At 42.2% G+C, this 16,426-nt stretch overlaps 1 protein-coding gene across 1 annotated transcript; it reads right to left on the reverse strand.

Moving 5' to 3' along the window:
- Positions 1 to 490: 490 nt before the first annotated feature.
- On the reverse strand, positions 491 to 8,507 carry LOC130486884 (gastrula zinc finger protein XlCGF57.1-like). Its single transcript, XM_056860218.1, has 4 exons — positions 8,493 to 8,507; positions 7,745 to 7,876; positions 5,431 to 5,457; positions 491 to 1,564 (listed from the first exon to the last, which is right to left on the reverse strand). Exons 1-4 carry the CDS (start codon positions 8,505 to 8,507, stop codon positions 491 to 493), a joined length of 1,248 nt encoding a protein of 415 aa, XP_056716196.1.
- Between the last annotated feature and the right edge of the window lie 7,919 nt (positions 8,508 to 16,426).

Below are 16,426 nucleotides of genomic sequence, written 5' to 3' on the forward strand. Positions count from 1 at the left end.
GTATTGTTTTATATTTCACTTTTTCTTTCTTCTCTTCGCTTTTTTTGTGATATTTTCTAAGATGAATGAGCTTTTTTTTGCAAATTTTGTATATTTTGGCATATTCTGTAATATTTTGCATAATTCAAAAAAACCTTTTTTAAAATTCTCTTGAAGTAGAGATATGAGTGTTCACAGGCCATGAAGCTGGGGGGAGCTATATAAAAGTCTGAGTGGCATCCTGCCTCTGTGAAGGAAATGTGCTCTGGACATGGCAGGGAGACGCACTCTCTCAAACCTATCCCAAAGATCTGCGCATTGCACTTTACACTTTCAATGGGGTGGCCTTCAAAAAAACTAAGAAAAGATCGGGGATCAAATAGCAGTGTCTCAACTGAGGAGGGGACAGGGGCCTGACACTGAGCATTCAAAGAGGTTGTTCCTTTTTGTGGGTTCTTAGATGCCTTTGAAGACTGCCACTCTTACAGAATCTCTTTCCACACTCGGAGAATTAAAAAGGTTTCTCCCCTGTGTGGGTTCTTAGATGCCGTTGAAGATTGCCACTGCGACTGAATCTCTTTCCACACTCGAAGCATTCAAAAGGTTTCTCCCCCGTGTGGATTGCTTGATGCTGTTGAAGACTGCCACTCCGACTGAATCTCTTTCTACACTCGGAGCATTCAAAAGGTTTCTCCCCTGTGTGGGTTCTTACATGACTTTGAAGAGTGCCACTGCAACTGAATCTCTTTCCACACTCGGAGCATTCAAAAGGTTTCTCCCCTGTGTGGGTTCTTACATGACTTTGAAGAGTGCCACTCCGACTGAATCTCTTTCCACACTCGGAGCATTCAAAAGGTTTCTCCCCTGTATGGGTTCTTAGATGCCGGTGAAGATGGCCACACTCCCTGAATCTCTTTCCACACTCTGAACATTCAAAAGGTTTCTCCCCTGTGTGGGTTCTTAAATGCCTTTGAAGGTGGCCACTGCTAGTAAATCTCTTTCCACACTCTGAGCATTCAAAAGGTTTATTCCCTGTGTGGGTTCTTCGATGCCTTTGAAGACTGCCACTGTCACTGAATCTCTTTCCACACTCTGAGCATTCAAAAGGTTTCTTCCCTGTGTGGATTCTTTGATGCTGTTGAAGACTGCCACTCCGACTGAATCTCTTTCTACACTCTGAGCATTCAAAAGGTTTCTCCCCTGTGTGGGTTCTTAGATGCAGTTGAAGATGGCCACACTGACTGAATCTCTTTCCACACTCTGAACATTCAAAAGGTTTCTCCCCTGTGTGGGTTCTTAAATGCCTTTGAAGATGGCCACTGCTAGTAAATCTCTTTCCACACTCTGAGCATTCAAAAGGTTTCTCCCCTGTGTGGGTTCTTAAATGCCTTTGAAGATGGCCACTGCTAGTAAATCTCTTTCCACACTCTGAGCATTCAAAAAGTTTCTTCCCTGTGTGGGTTCTTCGATGCCTTTGAAGACTGCCACTGTCACTGAATCTCTTTCCACACTCTGAGCATTCAAAAGGTTTCTTCCCTGTGTGGATTCTTTGATGCTGTTGAAGACTGCCACTCTGATTGAATCTCTTTCCATACCATGAGCATTCAACAGGTTTCTCTCCTGTGTGGGTTCTTAGATGCCTTTGAAGACTGCCACTGTGACTGAATCTCTTTCCGCATTCTGAGCATTCAGGTTTGTCTCCTGTATGTACTTTTTGGTGCACAAGGAGGTGTGATCTGTATCTGAAGTAATTTCCACAAGGAAAGCATTTATGTGCCCCCGTTACACTAGGCTTTCGAAAAAGTACATTACCCTTTCTTCCACGAAAGACCATCCTTCCATTCTCCATGCAGATAAATGGCTTTTCTCCTGAATGAATCCTTTGGTGTTGAAAAAGGTCTGATTTCTCTGAGAAACTCTTGCCACAGTCTGAGCAGCTATAAGGTTTATGTGTTCTTTGATGTCTAAGGAGCTCTGCTCTGCGAAGGAAGCTCTTGCCACACTCCGTGCATTGATGGGTCTTCTTTCCACTGTGTATTTGCAAATGGCTCTCATACTGGGCTTGATCCGAGAAGTTCATTCCACACTCTAAGCACTTGCACGCCGCCTCCACCTTGTGGACTAGTTTACAGACATTCTGCTCTTGGCCAGGAATGGGTTTATCTCTCTTCTTGACCATGTGACTTTCTTTTTGCTTCTTTAGTTGGCCTTGACTCCCAGAGTTTCTTTCCAAACATTCACTATTCACTTTATCTGGCAATAGCTGATGCACTTCCCGATCACGCTCATTCCACTGATCATTCCCTGCTGGAATGAAAAGACAGATTCCATTAGTACCCATGCAAGGAGATCAGATTACCCACACGCAAAACTTTTCAGTGGCTTTTCCCGGCTGCACATTGAAAAGTACATTAAAATACACTTTAAAGGGACATGAAAGCCTTTTGCATCAGAAAGGTTTGGTTTGCAATCTAACAATTTATACAGCTCCTCACCTGGGTGCATTCTTTGATGGGAAGTAAGGGCTGATTTCTGTTGGAAGGTCTTTTCGCATTCCTCGCAGTCATATGGTTTCTCTCCTGAGGGAATTTGAATCTTGAAAATAATACTCATGTTCTTAATGAAGGTCTTTCCAAAGGCCTCACTTTTATTGTCGATTTCCCTGGAGCGGAATGTCTGGTTAGCATGGAGGCCTTTGTTCCTTCTTGTTTTGGTTGACCTTTCTTCTTGGACTGGGATTTCATGCGAAACCCCTCCTTGGTATGGAATGGGCTTATCCCTATTCTTGTCTGCGTGGCTTCCCTCCTGCTTCTGGGGTCCACCTCTGTCTGTCAAGTTTCCTTTGGAATCGTTATTCTTGGTTTTTTCCAAAGAGAACCCCTGGAATCCCCCAACAGTCTCTTTTACATGTGCTTCTGCAATAAAGAAAGACATCCAATCAGCATCTACTGAAGAAGTCAAGCCACCCATCAGGCACTGTTCACTAATGAGTGTGCATTTCTTTGATCAGACCTTCTTTTCCCCCCAACTGAACTGCTGGTCACACCTAATTCCCAGCCAGACCTCCCAGGAGAGGAGTTTTTATATTCTGCCTATTCCTTCCCTCCTCCTACTCCTCATATGTACTTTTTCTCCTTAAAATGGCAAAGAATTGTTCCCCCCACTGTTCACATTTGACTTGTTGTGCAGCTCCATTGTTTTTCTGCTATTGATTATTAAATAGAAGAGAACAAGAAGAGAAGGCTTTTATGCCTTGCTTTCCTCTACCCTAAAGAGTCTCAAAGAGGCTTACAAATAAAATTCCTTTACAACAGGCATCTTGAGAGGTAGGTGGGGCTGAGAAAGTTCTGAGAGAACAATGTCTGGCCCAAGGCCACCCAGCTGGCTTCATGTGTAAGAATGGAGAATCAAATCCTTTTCTCCAGATTCCACTCTTAACCAATACACCAAGCTGTCTCTCTGCAAGAAGATAGAAAGAGAGACAGAGAGACACACACACACAGAGAGAGATGGTTCTTAAATGGGGAAGGAAAAGAAATCCAAGGAAGAAGGGAAACCTGGTCAGGATTAAAGCCCACAATCCCAACCAGTGTAAGGGGGATGGCTGCATTCCAGATGACAGAGCAGATGACGATAATCCCATCTGGGGGACTAGTGTGTTGGCAACTGAGGAATTAGGATGGGGCCCCCTTCCAGAGTCTTCCGGAGGGCCTCTCAGCCCTGCATTGGCCTTAGGCCAGGACACCCTATCTGGCTTGGGCGATGGCCACAACACTGGTCTCTGTTGCCCCTGGGCCAGCCAGGACACTTGGGTCACTCTACCTGGCCATGCTGAATATTGCTTTCACTGCCACCCCACCACCTCGAGGCTCCCAAAAGGGATCAAGTAACAAAGCAGGCCTCAAAACAAGGTATTGCTGTTTAAGATTTTGATTCACACATCAGCCCAATGGCACAATCCTAATGGCAGCAATTTGTTTTTTTTATTATTATTTTTTAAAAAAATATTTATATATGAACAAAACAGAAAAGAAAAAAATGAAGTAAATCAATATAAGATACAGAATAAAAAAGTACAAAACATTAAATTATATTGGTTGAATCAAATAGTAAATGAATCCATATATAATACCCACCACCCACCCATAGTGTACTCCCCCTATATCCTCCCACCACCGTGTAGAACGTCCGGTGAAGTGTCTTAACAGATTAATTTTACAATAGCTTACCATACTACTAAGCTTTAAGAAAATTGTATCTATAGCTCGTTCACGAAATTAGTAAGATTCATCTTTGCCAGTTTATCCCAATATGCAAAGGCCTTTAACCAAGACTTTTTAAATTCTTCCAAGTCTTTCCCATGCAGGGAATCTGTTAGTTTGGCCATTCACACATAAAACCACAGTTTTTCTCTCCAGTGTTTAATTGAGGATCATCACTTCTACTGATTTTATGTATTGCAATCCCCAATAAACAAAAAGCCGGATCAGGTTTTACCTTAATATTAAACAAATTATTGGTTTCTTTTGCTACCTTTCTCCAAAAATTTTTAATCTTTTTGCAAAACCACCAAGCATGCATAAAAGTTCCACTTTCAATTCCACATTTTCAACATAAATCTGTAGTTCCTATTTTCATTTTATTTGCCAACACAGGTGTGATATACCATCTGTAGAACATTGTATACATGTTCTTCCTAACTTCACTAGAGATTGTAAATTTAAATTCTCTTTTCCATAGTATTTTTCATACCTCTAAATTAATATTATAACCTAAATCTCTCATCTATTTTATCATTACCGGTTTAATCCTTTCTTGCTCTAAGTTCATTTCTGTTAGAGTTCTATATACCTTACCTATCAATCCTTTATTTCCCAAGCTTAATATTAATTCCAATTTGGATTTGTTTCTATTAAATCCTATACGTTTATCTTTATTAAATATAACATTTAACTTATAATACATGAACTGTGGCTCAGTGGTAGAGCATCTGCTTGGCATGCAGATGGTCCCAGGTTCAATCCCTGGCATCTCCAGTTAAAGGGACTAGGCAAGTAGGTGATGTGAAAGACCTCAGCCTGAGACCTTGGAGAGCCGCCGCCAGTCTGAGTAGACAATACTGACTTTGATGGACCAAGGGTCTGATTCAGTATAAGGCAGCTTCATGTGTTCATGTGTGTTCAACCAATCTCTAATTTTAAGCTCTTATCTTGTTTTAAGTTGCCAATCTTCTCTACTACAGTCAATAATGTCTCTATAATTACCCAAATCTAAATTAAGTTGATTTCCTCTTTTCCATAAATGCTTCAATGGGGTTGAGCCAGCCTGGGGTTTTATATTCTAAAAACCTCTTATATCTTTTCCAAACTTGTAACAAGCTGGCCCTAATAATATGTTGATTAAAATCCCTATTTACCTTATCCTTTTCATACCACAAATAAGCATGCCAACCAAATCTAAGATCAAATCCTTCCAGTTCTAATAGCCTAGGATTTTCTAACAGTATCCAATTTTTTAACCAGCCAAAACAAGATGCTTCATAATACATTTTCAAATCTGGGAGACCTAATCCCCCTGATTCTTTTAGCTCAAGTTATTATAAGCTATCCTGTGCCTCTCATTACCCCAAACAAAGTTCAAAATGTATTTCTTCCATTGTTTGAAAATTTTTACTCCTTTTATGATTGGCAAATTCTGAAATAAAAAAAGCATTTTGGGTAAAACCATCATTTTGACTACTGAAATCTGTCCCCAGAGCGATAGAGGTAACTTCTCCCACTTTTTAAAATCCATTTCTATATTTTGCCAAATTTTAACATAATTATTCTGAAACAGATTTAAATTGTTTGAGGTTAACCATACTCCTAAATACCTTACTTTGCTTTCAATGCAAAATCCTGTTTTACTAATCAGTTCTCTTTGTTGTGATAGTCATATTTTTAACCAAAATTTTTGTCTTATTTCTATTTATTTTAAATCCTGCGAGCTTTCCATAGACCTCAATAATGTTATTCCAGTTTACAATTTGACAGTTAGGGTTAGTCAGAAAACATACTAAATCATCTGCATAAGCTTTAGCCTTATAATGATTTCTCCCAAACCTTATACCTACTAAGTTATCATCCTATCTAATCTTATTTAACAATATTTCTAAAACTAAAATAAACAATAATGGTGAAAGAGGGCAACCCTGCCTGGTTCCCTTCTGAATTTCTAGTTGTGATAGTTCACCATTGATAAGCAATCTGGCCGTCTGTTGCGTATATATACTTTCAATGGCTCTTTTAAAGCCAACCCCAAATTCCATAAATTGTAAAAAAAATTTCATCAAACTCCAGTTGACATTATCAAAAGCCTTCTCCGCATCTACAAATATCATAGCAACTGGGGTATCTGGATTATATTCAGCTAAATTCAATCAGATCTATCACCGTCCTAACGTGGTTAATCAATCTGCCAGGTAGGAATCCCAATTGGTCTTCATGTATGAACTGATTTAATATCTTTTTTAATCTTGTAGCTAAAATGTCAACAAAAAGTTTATAATCATTATTTAATAATGAGATTGGTCTATAATTTTTAACATCCAATAAATCTGCATCTGCTTTGGGTATTAGTGTTATGTTTGCTTGCTTCCAGGTTTGAGGAATGGAACCCTTCTGCAAGCATAAATTCATTACCTTCAATAAACATGGTGATAGCTGCTCCTCAAATGTTTTATAATATAGTGTTGTAAGGCCATCCGGACCAGGGGACTTATTCAATTTACTTTTACATATTGATTTGCTTAGTTCTTCAGGAGATATAGAAGAATCTAAGAGGTCCCTCTTCTCTTGGGCTAAGCCCTCCCAGTGGAATTGCCTCAAATAGGCCTCTATCTCCCTATCTGAAACCAAATTTCTTTTATATAGTTTTGTGTAAAACCCTACAAAAGTTTCCATAATCTTTTGTTTATCTGTTATTACTCTACCATCTTTGTTAAGTCTTAATATTGGTTTCTTTTTCTCCTTTTGCTTAAGCTGCCAAGCTATTGGTTTACCGGGTTTATTAGCATGTTCAAAAAAATTCTGTCTATTAAACATTATTTTATTTTCAATCTCTGGGGCTATCAATAACTCATATTGTTGTTGTAAGATTTTAAGTTTTTTAACCTGTTCTGTTTTGGAGGATTTATCTTGTACCTTTCTCATCTGTTTTTCCATTAATTTAATTTCTTCCAAAATTGTTTTCTTTTGTATCTCCTTTTTAAACCACCTTGTATTTTGCTGGATTAGTAAACCTCTTATCACTGCTTTCCCTGCATCCCAAACTACTGTATCATCTGTTCCTTTAGCCATATTTTCCATAAAATAATTTTTAATGTCTATTTTCAATTTGTCTGTAATATTTTTATTTTTCAATAAGAATTCATTAATTGACCAGGGTCTATTTTTCCTGTCTCCTATTTTTAATGTTAATCTAATAGCATTATGATCAGATAATATTCTGGATAATATTTCCGGCCGTTCGGACATATTCAATAACGCTTTGGATACCCATATCGTATCTATTGTAGAGTGAGTTAGATGCCTGGCTGAGAAATATGTGAAACCCTTTTTAGGACCATTTAATAATCTCCATATATCAAACATTTCCCACTGATCTACAATAGTATTAAACGTACCAGGCAACTTTCCCTCACAGTCCATTTTTTTCTTTTTGGCAGTTCTATCTAGTTTTGGTTCCATTACCCCATTTTAATGGCAGCAATTTGCACCTTTGACACCTTACCCAGAAACGCCATGCTCCCGTAGTTCTCCAGCATGACTTCCTTGTAGAGAGCTCTTTGGCTTGGATCCAGCAGGGCCCACTCTGCCTCAGTGAAATACATGGTGACCTCCTCAAAGGTAACTGGAGACTGAAAGAAAAAGCAGATTCCTTCGTCAGAGATCATGCATGGCAGAGGCAACTCTCTGGAACGGTCATCTCGCCTACCAAGTCTGGAAGCGCAGCACCTGTTTCCACACTTCCGCAAAGAGGACGGATCAACACTGTCTCTTCGCTGCCTGCAAGGGAGAGAAAAGTGGAAGAAAGGAAGAAATCCTTGACTGCTTGTTTTGTTTTCTTGTGTGAAGCATGCTTCATGCCTCCCTTTTCCAAGGGTGTGAAACCTTGCCCTATCTACGCTCAAAAAAATTTGTAACACTTTGTAGTAAGTTGTGGGAGAGGTGGAAGAGAAGCACAAGGAACCAATGAGCCTCTGAGGGTGCTCAAAAAGCTGCTGACACGTTTCGGACTTCTCTGATACATGAAACCTGTTCTGTGAATGGTGGAGATTAAAAACGTGGCAGCATCTCTGCTGGATCAGACCAAAGGCCTCCATGAATTTGTCTAATCCCCTTTTCTTGGCATCACAATTATTGAACGCTGAGTGCCACAAGTTGCATGGAGGACCGTTTCTCTTTTTATCCTGACTCTCTACCCATCAAATTCACTGGGTGCTTCAATCCCATCCAGGTACAGTGAGTCCTTACCGCATGAGAGGGCATCTTGGGCATACTCCTGGGACTGGGCCCATTGCCCTTCCTCTGAAGGGGCTCGTTCCGTCTCACAGAACTTAGCTTCCATCTTCACAGATGGACCCCAACTCTGAAACAGCAGTGAGAGAGACGGGTAAGAGATGGAACGGAAGACACCAAGGAATGGATCCTGCCCCACTCCCAGACTGCACCTTTCTATCAGCAGACTAGGTAGGGTTTTCCTCCGACCCTGGGGAATTACCTGGATGGATAAGAAATTCCCTAGAAGAAGTGTCTGCTGAATCAGGTTGTTAAACCTAAACCTTCCATTCGGATGATTAACGCTTGGACAAATATTGGACGGGGAAACTTTAAGGGAATGTCAGATATTGTTTCTTGAATTGGAATACCTGGAAAGAAAAGCCCTCACCTTTTCTGCCCGCCTCTTCTCCTCTGCCTGACTCAGGAGGAAACCTTCAGCCAGGGCCACTGCTTGGGAACTGGTCTCTGGCCCGCATCCTCTTATCCAGCACCGCATTTCCTGGGGCAGGATGGTCAGGAACTGCTCCAGGATCACCAGGTCTAGGATTTGCTTCTTGGTGTGTTTCTCTGGCTTTAGCCATTGTTTGCCAAGTAAATGGAGCTGGCTGCAAACCTCTCGGGGCCCATCGGCCTCCCAATAGCGGAACTGCCGGAAGCGTTGGCAATATACCTCTGAGTTCAGGGGCTCCTGATTCCGGATCTCTGGCACAGCTCTCTCCCAGAATTCGATGCCACTCCCAGCCTGGATGGGCAGGGGACCTTTCCTTGCTCTCTTGGAAGGTCCAGGTCCTTCCGGGTCCTGCCCTTCCATCTCCTTCCGCTTCTATCGGGTCGCTTCCAACTGTGAAAAGGTCCCTTTACTCACTTGGCTATGAAGAGAGGATTCTCCCTGTGGGGAAGGGGGGAGAGACAGATAGCAACATGACAGAAGGAAAACAAAAGAGAATGGAGACACAAGATGAATCAGAACGAAAGTGCCACTTGTGGTTTGTAATATCATTTTGTTATGTGACATACCAAGCTTTTTTAGAGATGCCTGTTAGGTTCTCTGGGAAAGTTAAATGCCCCTGGCTCTTTAAAGATGCTATAAGCTTGTGTCTGATTACTTTGCACCAATCCGTCCTCACGGTTTTGGGGATGAGAAGAAAACTCAGGCGATCTAAAGCAAGCTCACCTGAAGCAATCCAAAGCAGGCCCACCCATAATCCTCCTATTCAATAGGGCTCATTCCCAGCAAAATGGTTTTAGGGCTGCACTGAACATCTGTGTTCCTGTAGCATGTTCCCTGTTTCTCTAAACAACATGCCAGCGAGACTGCTCCCTATTACTCCTTTATGATTCTGCCCAATCGGAGAGGGTTGCCATCACCTGCTCAGGGGATTCCTGGATCTTTCGGGACAGAGTCCGTTTCACTGAGGAACCACTCTGTTAGAAAATTCTTCCTAACGTCTAGACGGAAACTCTTTTGATTTAATTTAAATACATTGGTTCTGGTCCGACCTTCTGCGGCAACAGAAAACAACTCGGCACCCTCCTCTATGTGACAGCCCTTCAAGTACTTGAAGATGGTTATCATATCCCCTCTCAGTCTTCTCCTCTTCAGGCTAAACATACCCAGCTCCTTCAACCTTTCCTCATAGGATTTGGTCTCCAGACCCCTCACCATCTTTGTTACACTCCTCTGGACACGTTCCAGCTTGTCTACATCTTTCTTAAATTCCAGTGGCCAAAACTGAACACAGAACTCTAGGTTAGGTCTAAGCAGAGCAGAGTAAAGCGATACCAGCACTTCTCGTGATCTGGACACTATACTTCTGTTGATATAGCCCAAGATCGCATTTGCCTTTTTAGCTACTGCATCACACTGCTGACTCATGTTCAGTGTTTGGTCTACTAAGACCCTAAGATCCTTTTCACACATACTACTGCTAAGAAAAGTCTCCCCCATCCTATAATTATGCATTTGATTTTTTTACCTAAATGTAGAACTTTACATTTACCTTTGTTGAAGTGTGTTTTGTTAGTTTTAGCCCAGTTCTCCAGCCTGTCAAGATCATCTTGTATCCTGGCTCTGTCTTCGACCATATTTTCTACTCTCCAATTTAGTATCATCTACAAATGTAATAAGCATCCTCTCTGTTCCTTCATCCAAATCATTTATAAAGATGTTGAACAACACAGGGCCCAAGACAGATCCCAGAGGAACTCCACTAGTCACTTCTCTCCAAGTGGTTGAGGAACCACTAACTAGCACTCTTTGGGTACAATCTGTCAAGCAGTTACAGATCCACCTAACTGTAATAGGATCTAAACCACATTTTCCCAATTTGTCAACTAGAATACTATGTGGAACCTTATCAAAAGCCTTACTGAAATCAAGATAAACTATGTCTACAGCATTCCCCTGATCCAGCAAGGTAGTAACTTTCTCAAAAAAGGAGATTAGATTAGTCTGACATGACTTGTTCTTGAGAAACCCGTGCTGGCTCTTAGTGATCAGATCCATCCTTTGTAAATGCTCAAGGACTGACGGTTTGATGATGTGTTCGAAAAACTTTCCTGGTATAGACGTCAAGCTGATGGGTCGGTATTTACCTGGATCCTCCTTTTTCCCCCTTCTTGAAGATGGGGACAACAATTGCCCGCCTCCAATCTTCTGGCACCTCACCTGTTCTCTGAGACTTTCCAAAAATAATGGACAGAGGCTCAGAAATTACATTTGAAAGTTCTTTAAGTACCATTGGATGCAATTCATCTGGCCCAGAGGACTTTGTTTCATTTAGAGAGAGTTTGTGCACTGCCCCAATGCCAATCGTAGGATGCAAATCCCTTCCCTCATCACGTGTTCTATTTATAAGAACATAAGACAGGCCCTGCTGGATCAGACCAAGGCCCATCAAGTCCAGCAGTCTGTTCACACAGTGGCCCATCAGGTGCCTCTAGGAAGCCCCCAAACAAGACGACTGCAGCAGCATTGTCCTGCCTGTGTTCCACCGCCCCCAAAATAATAGGCATGCTCCTCTGATACTAGAGAGAATAGGTATGCAGCATGACTAGTATCCATTCTAATAGCCATGAATACCCCTCTCCTCCATAAATATGTCCACTCCCCTCTTAAAGCCCTCCATGTCATGCCACGTTGAGCACCGCTTCCCTCGCAAGAAAAGACTGAGGAAAAGTAGGAATTGAGGAGTTCTGCCCTCTTTTCATCTCCTGTTACAATTTCACTTTCCGGTCCCCTCAATGGGGTTATCTTGTCCTTGTTCTTACTCTGTACATAGGAAAAGGACGCCTTTTTGTTGTATTTAGCATCTCTCGCTAGCCTAGCTCATACTGAGCTTTAGCTTTCCTAACACTCTCCCTACAAGCACTAGTTATTTGTTTGCATTCCGCTTTGGCTATAAGGCCCTCCTTCCACTTCTTAAATGAGTCTTTTTTTCTTTTCTTTTTTTTGGGGGGGGATATTATTATACCGCCCTGTCATAGTTGGCCTTTGTGAAAACAATGAACTAGATGAAAAAAAGTCTTATTTTGAATTCCCCATGCATTCCCTGCTCCCTTGAGGCCAGAAATGTTTCCCCTCTTTTAAAACTCAAATACTAGGAAAGCAGCTAGGCGCAATACATTAAAAACAGAAGTAGTAACATTCATTAGAAATCATTCTGCTAATGGTTGGGGCACTTTAGGATTAAAAATTTAATTATATATATATATATATATTTAATTATTTTATGTAGAAGTAATGAAAAACAGACACATAAGCACAAAACATGAGCTGTGGAAAAACATACAAATTTCTAATTAACTCTATTAAAGAGAATTCTCTGAATTCCATAATAACAACAACTCACAATGAGTCTTTTTTATTTCTCAACTCTTTAAAAAGTGGTTTAAAAAATATCCAAAGTGGTTTAAAAAATATCCATTGCAAACATTCACAACCACTATCACTGTACAGACTAATAGCCAATTAATAACATTAACACAGCTCCCCTTCCAGCAATCAGTATAAGAAATTCTCATACCTAGAATACTAATGGGCAGTTTTATAATAGAAATCAAATCAAATCAATAAATAAAAATACATTTAAAGGGCTGAAGTCCTTCGGAGGTAAGCTACCTGCAACTTCAGGCCCTCCAATCACTCTGGGAAGATTGCGCCTTTTTTCCCTTCTGTAAAGTACCCAAGTTGTTAGCCCCATCCCCGTGGACTCAGGGTTACACAAAGCGCATAGCGGTCTCTTCCCCCTTTGCCACAAAGCATCCTTGGTGTATATGTGTGTGGGGGGGGTCAGTCTCTGGAGTGGGGAGTTGAAGTCAGGGGGTGCCCACTGTCTCCGTGTCCCTTCCGTGCCCATTAAATAATGCTCAACTGATTTCCATCTCCCCTAGCTCCTGGAGCGTGAGAAGCATGCTCAGGCCTCACTGCTGGGGTGCTTTGGGGTGGGGGGAGGATCCTTTTCTTTCAATTCCCAAACTCTTCTGCATACCTAGGTAGCCACCCCCCCCAACCCACATCCTGTTGGTTGCCCTACAGAGAGGAAATTGACCAAAAAGATTATAGATTATAGAAATACAATACCAGACCTCAGTTGCATGAAAAAGAGGAGTGGGTAAAAGAGTTTAAACGGGTCCTCAGAAGATCATATGATTTTTACACTGAAAGAAAAGAAAACCACTGTCATGTTGTAGATCATGTCTTAGCCACAGGCAGCACCACAACAATCACACATTCACTGCTGCAAGGTGCTGCCAAACAAAGCAGGAATCCTCCGGATCAATATTTTCGAAATCAAAATGCAAAATGAGAATGCTTCTATTAATCCTTTCCAGCCCAAAATGCCTCCACATCGAATCTGGATCACTCTCCCTTTTTCAAAAAACATATATTTTTATTAACGCTTTAAACATTACAAACACTTAACATACACGAACAGATTAGGCTTCTTCCAAGGAACTCAGTTAACAATTCTAAATAACACTGTAGGTAAGCAATACACTAATTTATATTATCATTTCTACTTGGTGATACAGTGTTCTAGCTTCTCTTTCATAGAGGCCCTCTGTTCTTTCACGCTGCCGATCTTCTGATTCATCCAAATTCTAGCCTTACAAACCATATCTAATACTTCTGCTTTAATCTTATTTATCCTGCTTTAATCTTATTTATCCTCCTACTGGTATCTGAAGAAGTGAGCGGTGGCTCACGAAAGCTCATACCCTGCCAGGAAATATTCTTGTTAAGTCTTTAAGGTGCTACTGGACCCTTTTCTACTTATCCTCCTACTATGAGACTACTATAAATCCTCTCCACATTTACTAGAATCTGGATCACTCGCCAGCTCTTTGCAATGCGGGGAAGGGGCTGCATCTCCCCCCCCCAATTCCTTATGCAGAGAGGAGGGAGGAAAGAGGAGAACCAGACGGTGCAGCCCACCCACCCACCTACCCAGGCTTTTTTTGGGGGGGGTCTCCCTCCCTCTTCTGGATCGGGGCCCACCTACCTCTGACCTCGCTCCCTCTCCCCCACCCTTGAGTTCCCCCCAACCCTTGATGGAACTGGCTGAAATGGCAAAACTAACTGCATTAATAAAAGAAAACACTGAATTTATGGGAGAATGGGAGGCATGGGTAACATACTGTGTCACTGTATTTAAATTGGGAAACATTAAGGGATATGGGTTGATCTAATTCAAAATGTAGTAATTAAGTTACCAAAGTTAAAGTTTAGATTTTAAGAGAACGATAACTATGGCTTGTTATAATGAATCAGACTTTGAATACAAAGAGAGAAACAAGGATATTAAATGGGCAGAGGGGGGGAGAGGGGAAGTCAACGATATGCATTTGTTTAGAGATCAGATAGAAAATGTTTCAATCATAGACTATATGGATTGAATGATATAATAGAATGGGACTACTTTGAAAAATAATAATAATTTAAAAAAATAATTAAAAAAAAAAGGGTTCCCCCCAACCCTGACCCGGGATTCCCCTGGACTCACTGGGAAGGAGGAGCTGCTGCATCCGCAGGACAAAGGACGCCGCGTTCCCACGTGCGGACTCCGGGGGAAGGAGGAAGCTGCTCCTCCAGGGCTTTAGACTCGGCGGCCTTAGTTTCTGTGGGGCGGAGACAGCCAGCAGAGGCCACCCTCCAACCAAGCTTTGCCCCTCTGTGGGGGTGGAGGGGTGCGTGCAAAGCACAGGCTTGTCTCCCTCGCCTTTCTCTCTGCAAGACGGTTTTGCATTTGCTTGGGGAGTGGGGGGGAGAAAGATAAGGAGGTGCTGGGAGGCCAGAGGCATTTGGGGAAGGGGCAGATTCCACCCCCCTGCCAGCCTTGAATTACCTCTGGGGAGATGTAGAAAAGGGCAAGGGTCCAGTAGCACCTTAAAGACTAACAACAAAATTTTCTGGCAGGGTAGGAGCTTTGGTGAGCCACAGCTCACTTCTTCGGATACAGCTAGAAAGTGAATCCATCTGTCTTTAAGTAAAGGAGAGTGAATTCAGACAAGCATTAGTATGTCAATGTTAGCAGTATGTCAATGTGAATAGCAGGCGTGATGGGATGAGGTGTGGTCTGCAGAAGAGTCTGTGATGTCCAGGGGAGAGATGGGTGTGGAGAAATCAGCATTGGTAATGAGCCATGAATGCACGGTCTTTATTCAGCCCAGGTCAATGCATTGTCTTTATTGGTTCTTGTAGGTTATCTGGGCTGTGTGACCGTGGTCTTGGTATTTTCTTTCCTGACGTTTCGCCCGCAGCTGTGGCCGGCATCTTCAGAGGAGTCACACTGAAGGACAGTGTCTCTCAGTGTCAAGTGTGTAGGAAGAGTAATATATAGTCAGAAAGGGGTTGGTTTTGAGCAGAAGCATTGTCTTTAGTTTGAATATCAAACATCTCTAGTGAGATGTTGCCCCTTCTTTCTTCCCCTCCCCCTGGAAGCCCCCTCCCCAAGCAGGATCCAGCCCCCCCGTTCCCCCTCCCCCCGCACAGATTCACCAGGCTTCTTGGAGCCCCAGAGGAGGGGGGGGCTGGCAGCAGAGGCCCCTTTCTGCTTCGGGACTCCAGATGGGAAGCCTCCTCCCCACACATTAGACCCAGCCAGAGATGGTCTGATTGGGAGGCTGGTGGAAATAGAGCTGAGACACTAGAAAGATCGATGAGGACTCTTGGTCTGTTTGTGTGTGTATGTGTGTGTTAAGTGCCGTCAAGTCGCTTCCGACTCATGGCGACCCTATGAATCAATGTCCTCCAAAGTGCCCTGTCCTGAACAGCCTTGCTCAGATCTTGCAAATTGAAGGCTGTGGCTTCCTTTATAGAGTCAATCCATCTCTTGGCGGGTCTTCCTCTTTTCCTGCTGCCTTCAACTTTTCCTAGCATGATTGTCTTTTCCAGTGACTCTTGTCTTCTCATAATATGTTCAAAGTACGACAGCCTCAGTTTAGTCATTTTAGCTTCTAGGATCAGTTCAGGCTTGATTTGATCTAAAACCCACTGATTTGTTTTTTGGGCGGTCCAGGGTATCTGTAACACTCTCCTCCAATGCCACATTTCAAAGGAATCTGCTTTCTTCCTAACAGCTTTCTTCATTGTCCAGCTCTCGCACCCATACATAGTAGTAGGGAATACGATGGCATGAATTAATCTAGTCTTGGTGGCCAGTGACACATCCTTACACTTCAAAATCTTTTCTAGCTCCTTCATGGCTGCCCTTCCCAGTCTCAATCGCCTTCTGATTTCTTGGCTGCAGTCTCCCTTTTGGTTGATGATGCAGCCAAGGAATAGAAAGTCTTGAACAATTTCAATTTCCTCATCGTCAACCTTAAAGTTGTGTAATTCTCCTGTAGTCGTTACTTTTGTCTTCTTGATGTTCAGCTGCAGTCCTGCCTTGGCACTTTCTCTTTTA

This window comes from Euleptes europaea, chromosome 1 (genome assembly GCF_029931775.1).
Source record: "Euleptes europaea isolate rEulEur1 chromosome 1, rEulEur1.hap1, whole genome shotgun sequence".
NCBI classification, from domain to species: domain Eukaryota; kingdom Metazoa; phylum Chordata; class Lepidosauria; order Squamata; family Sphaerodactylidae; genus Euleptes; species Euleptes europaea.

What these genes read in the sequence shown, in the direction of transcription:
- LOC130486884 (XM_056860218.1), bottom strand. An exon ending in GCATGGCGTTTCTGGGTAAG is followed by an intron (nt 5,458 to 7,744) that starts GTGTCAAAGGTG and finishes CTAGGCTATTAG; the next exon opens with AACTGGAAGGATTTGATCTT. An exon ending in AGGATTTGATCTTAGATTTG is followed by an intron (nt 1,565 to 5,430) that starts GTTGGCATGCTT and finishes TGGTATGGAAAG; the next exon opens with AGATTCAATCAGAGTGGCAG.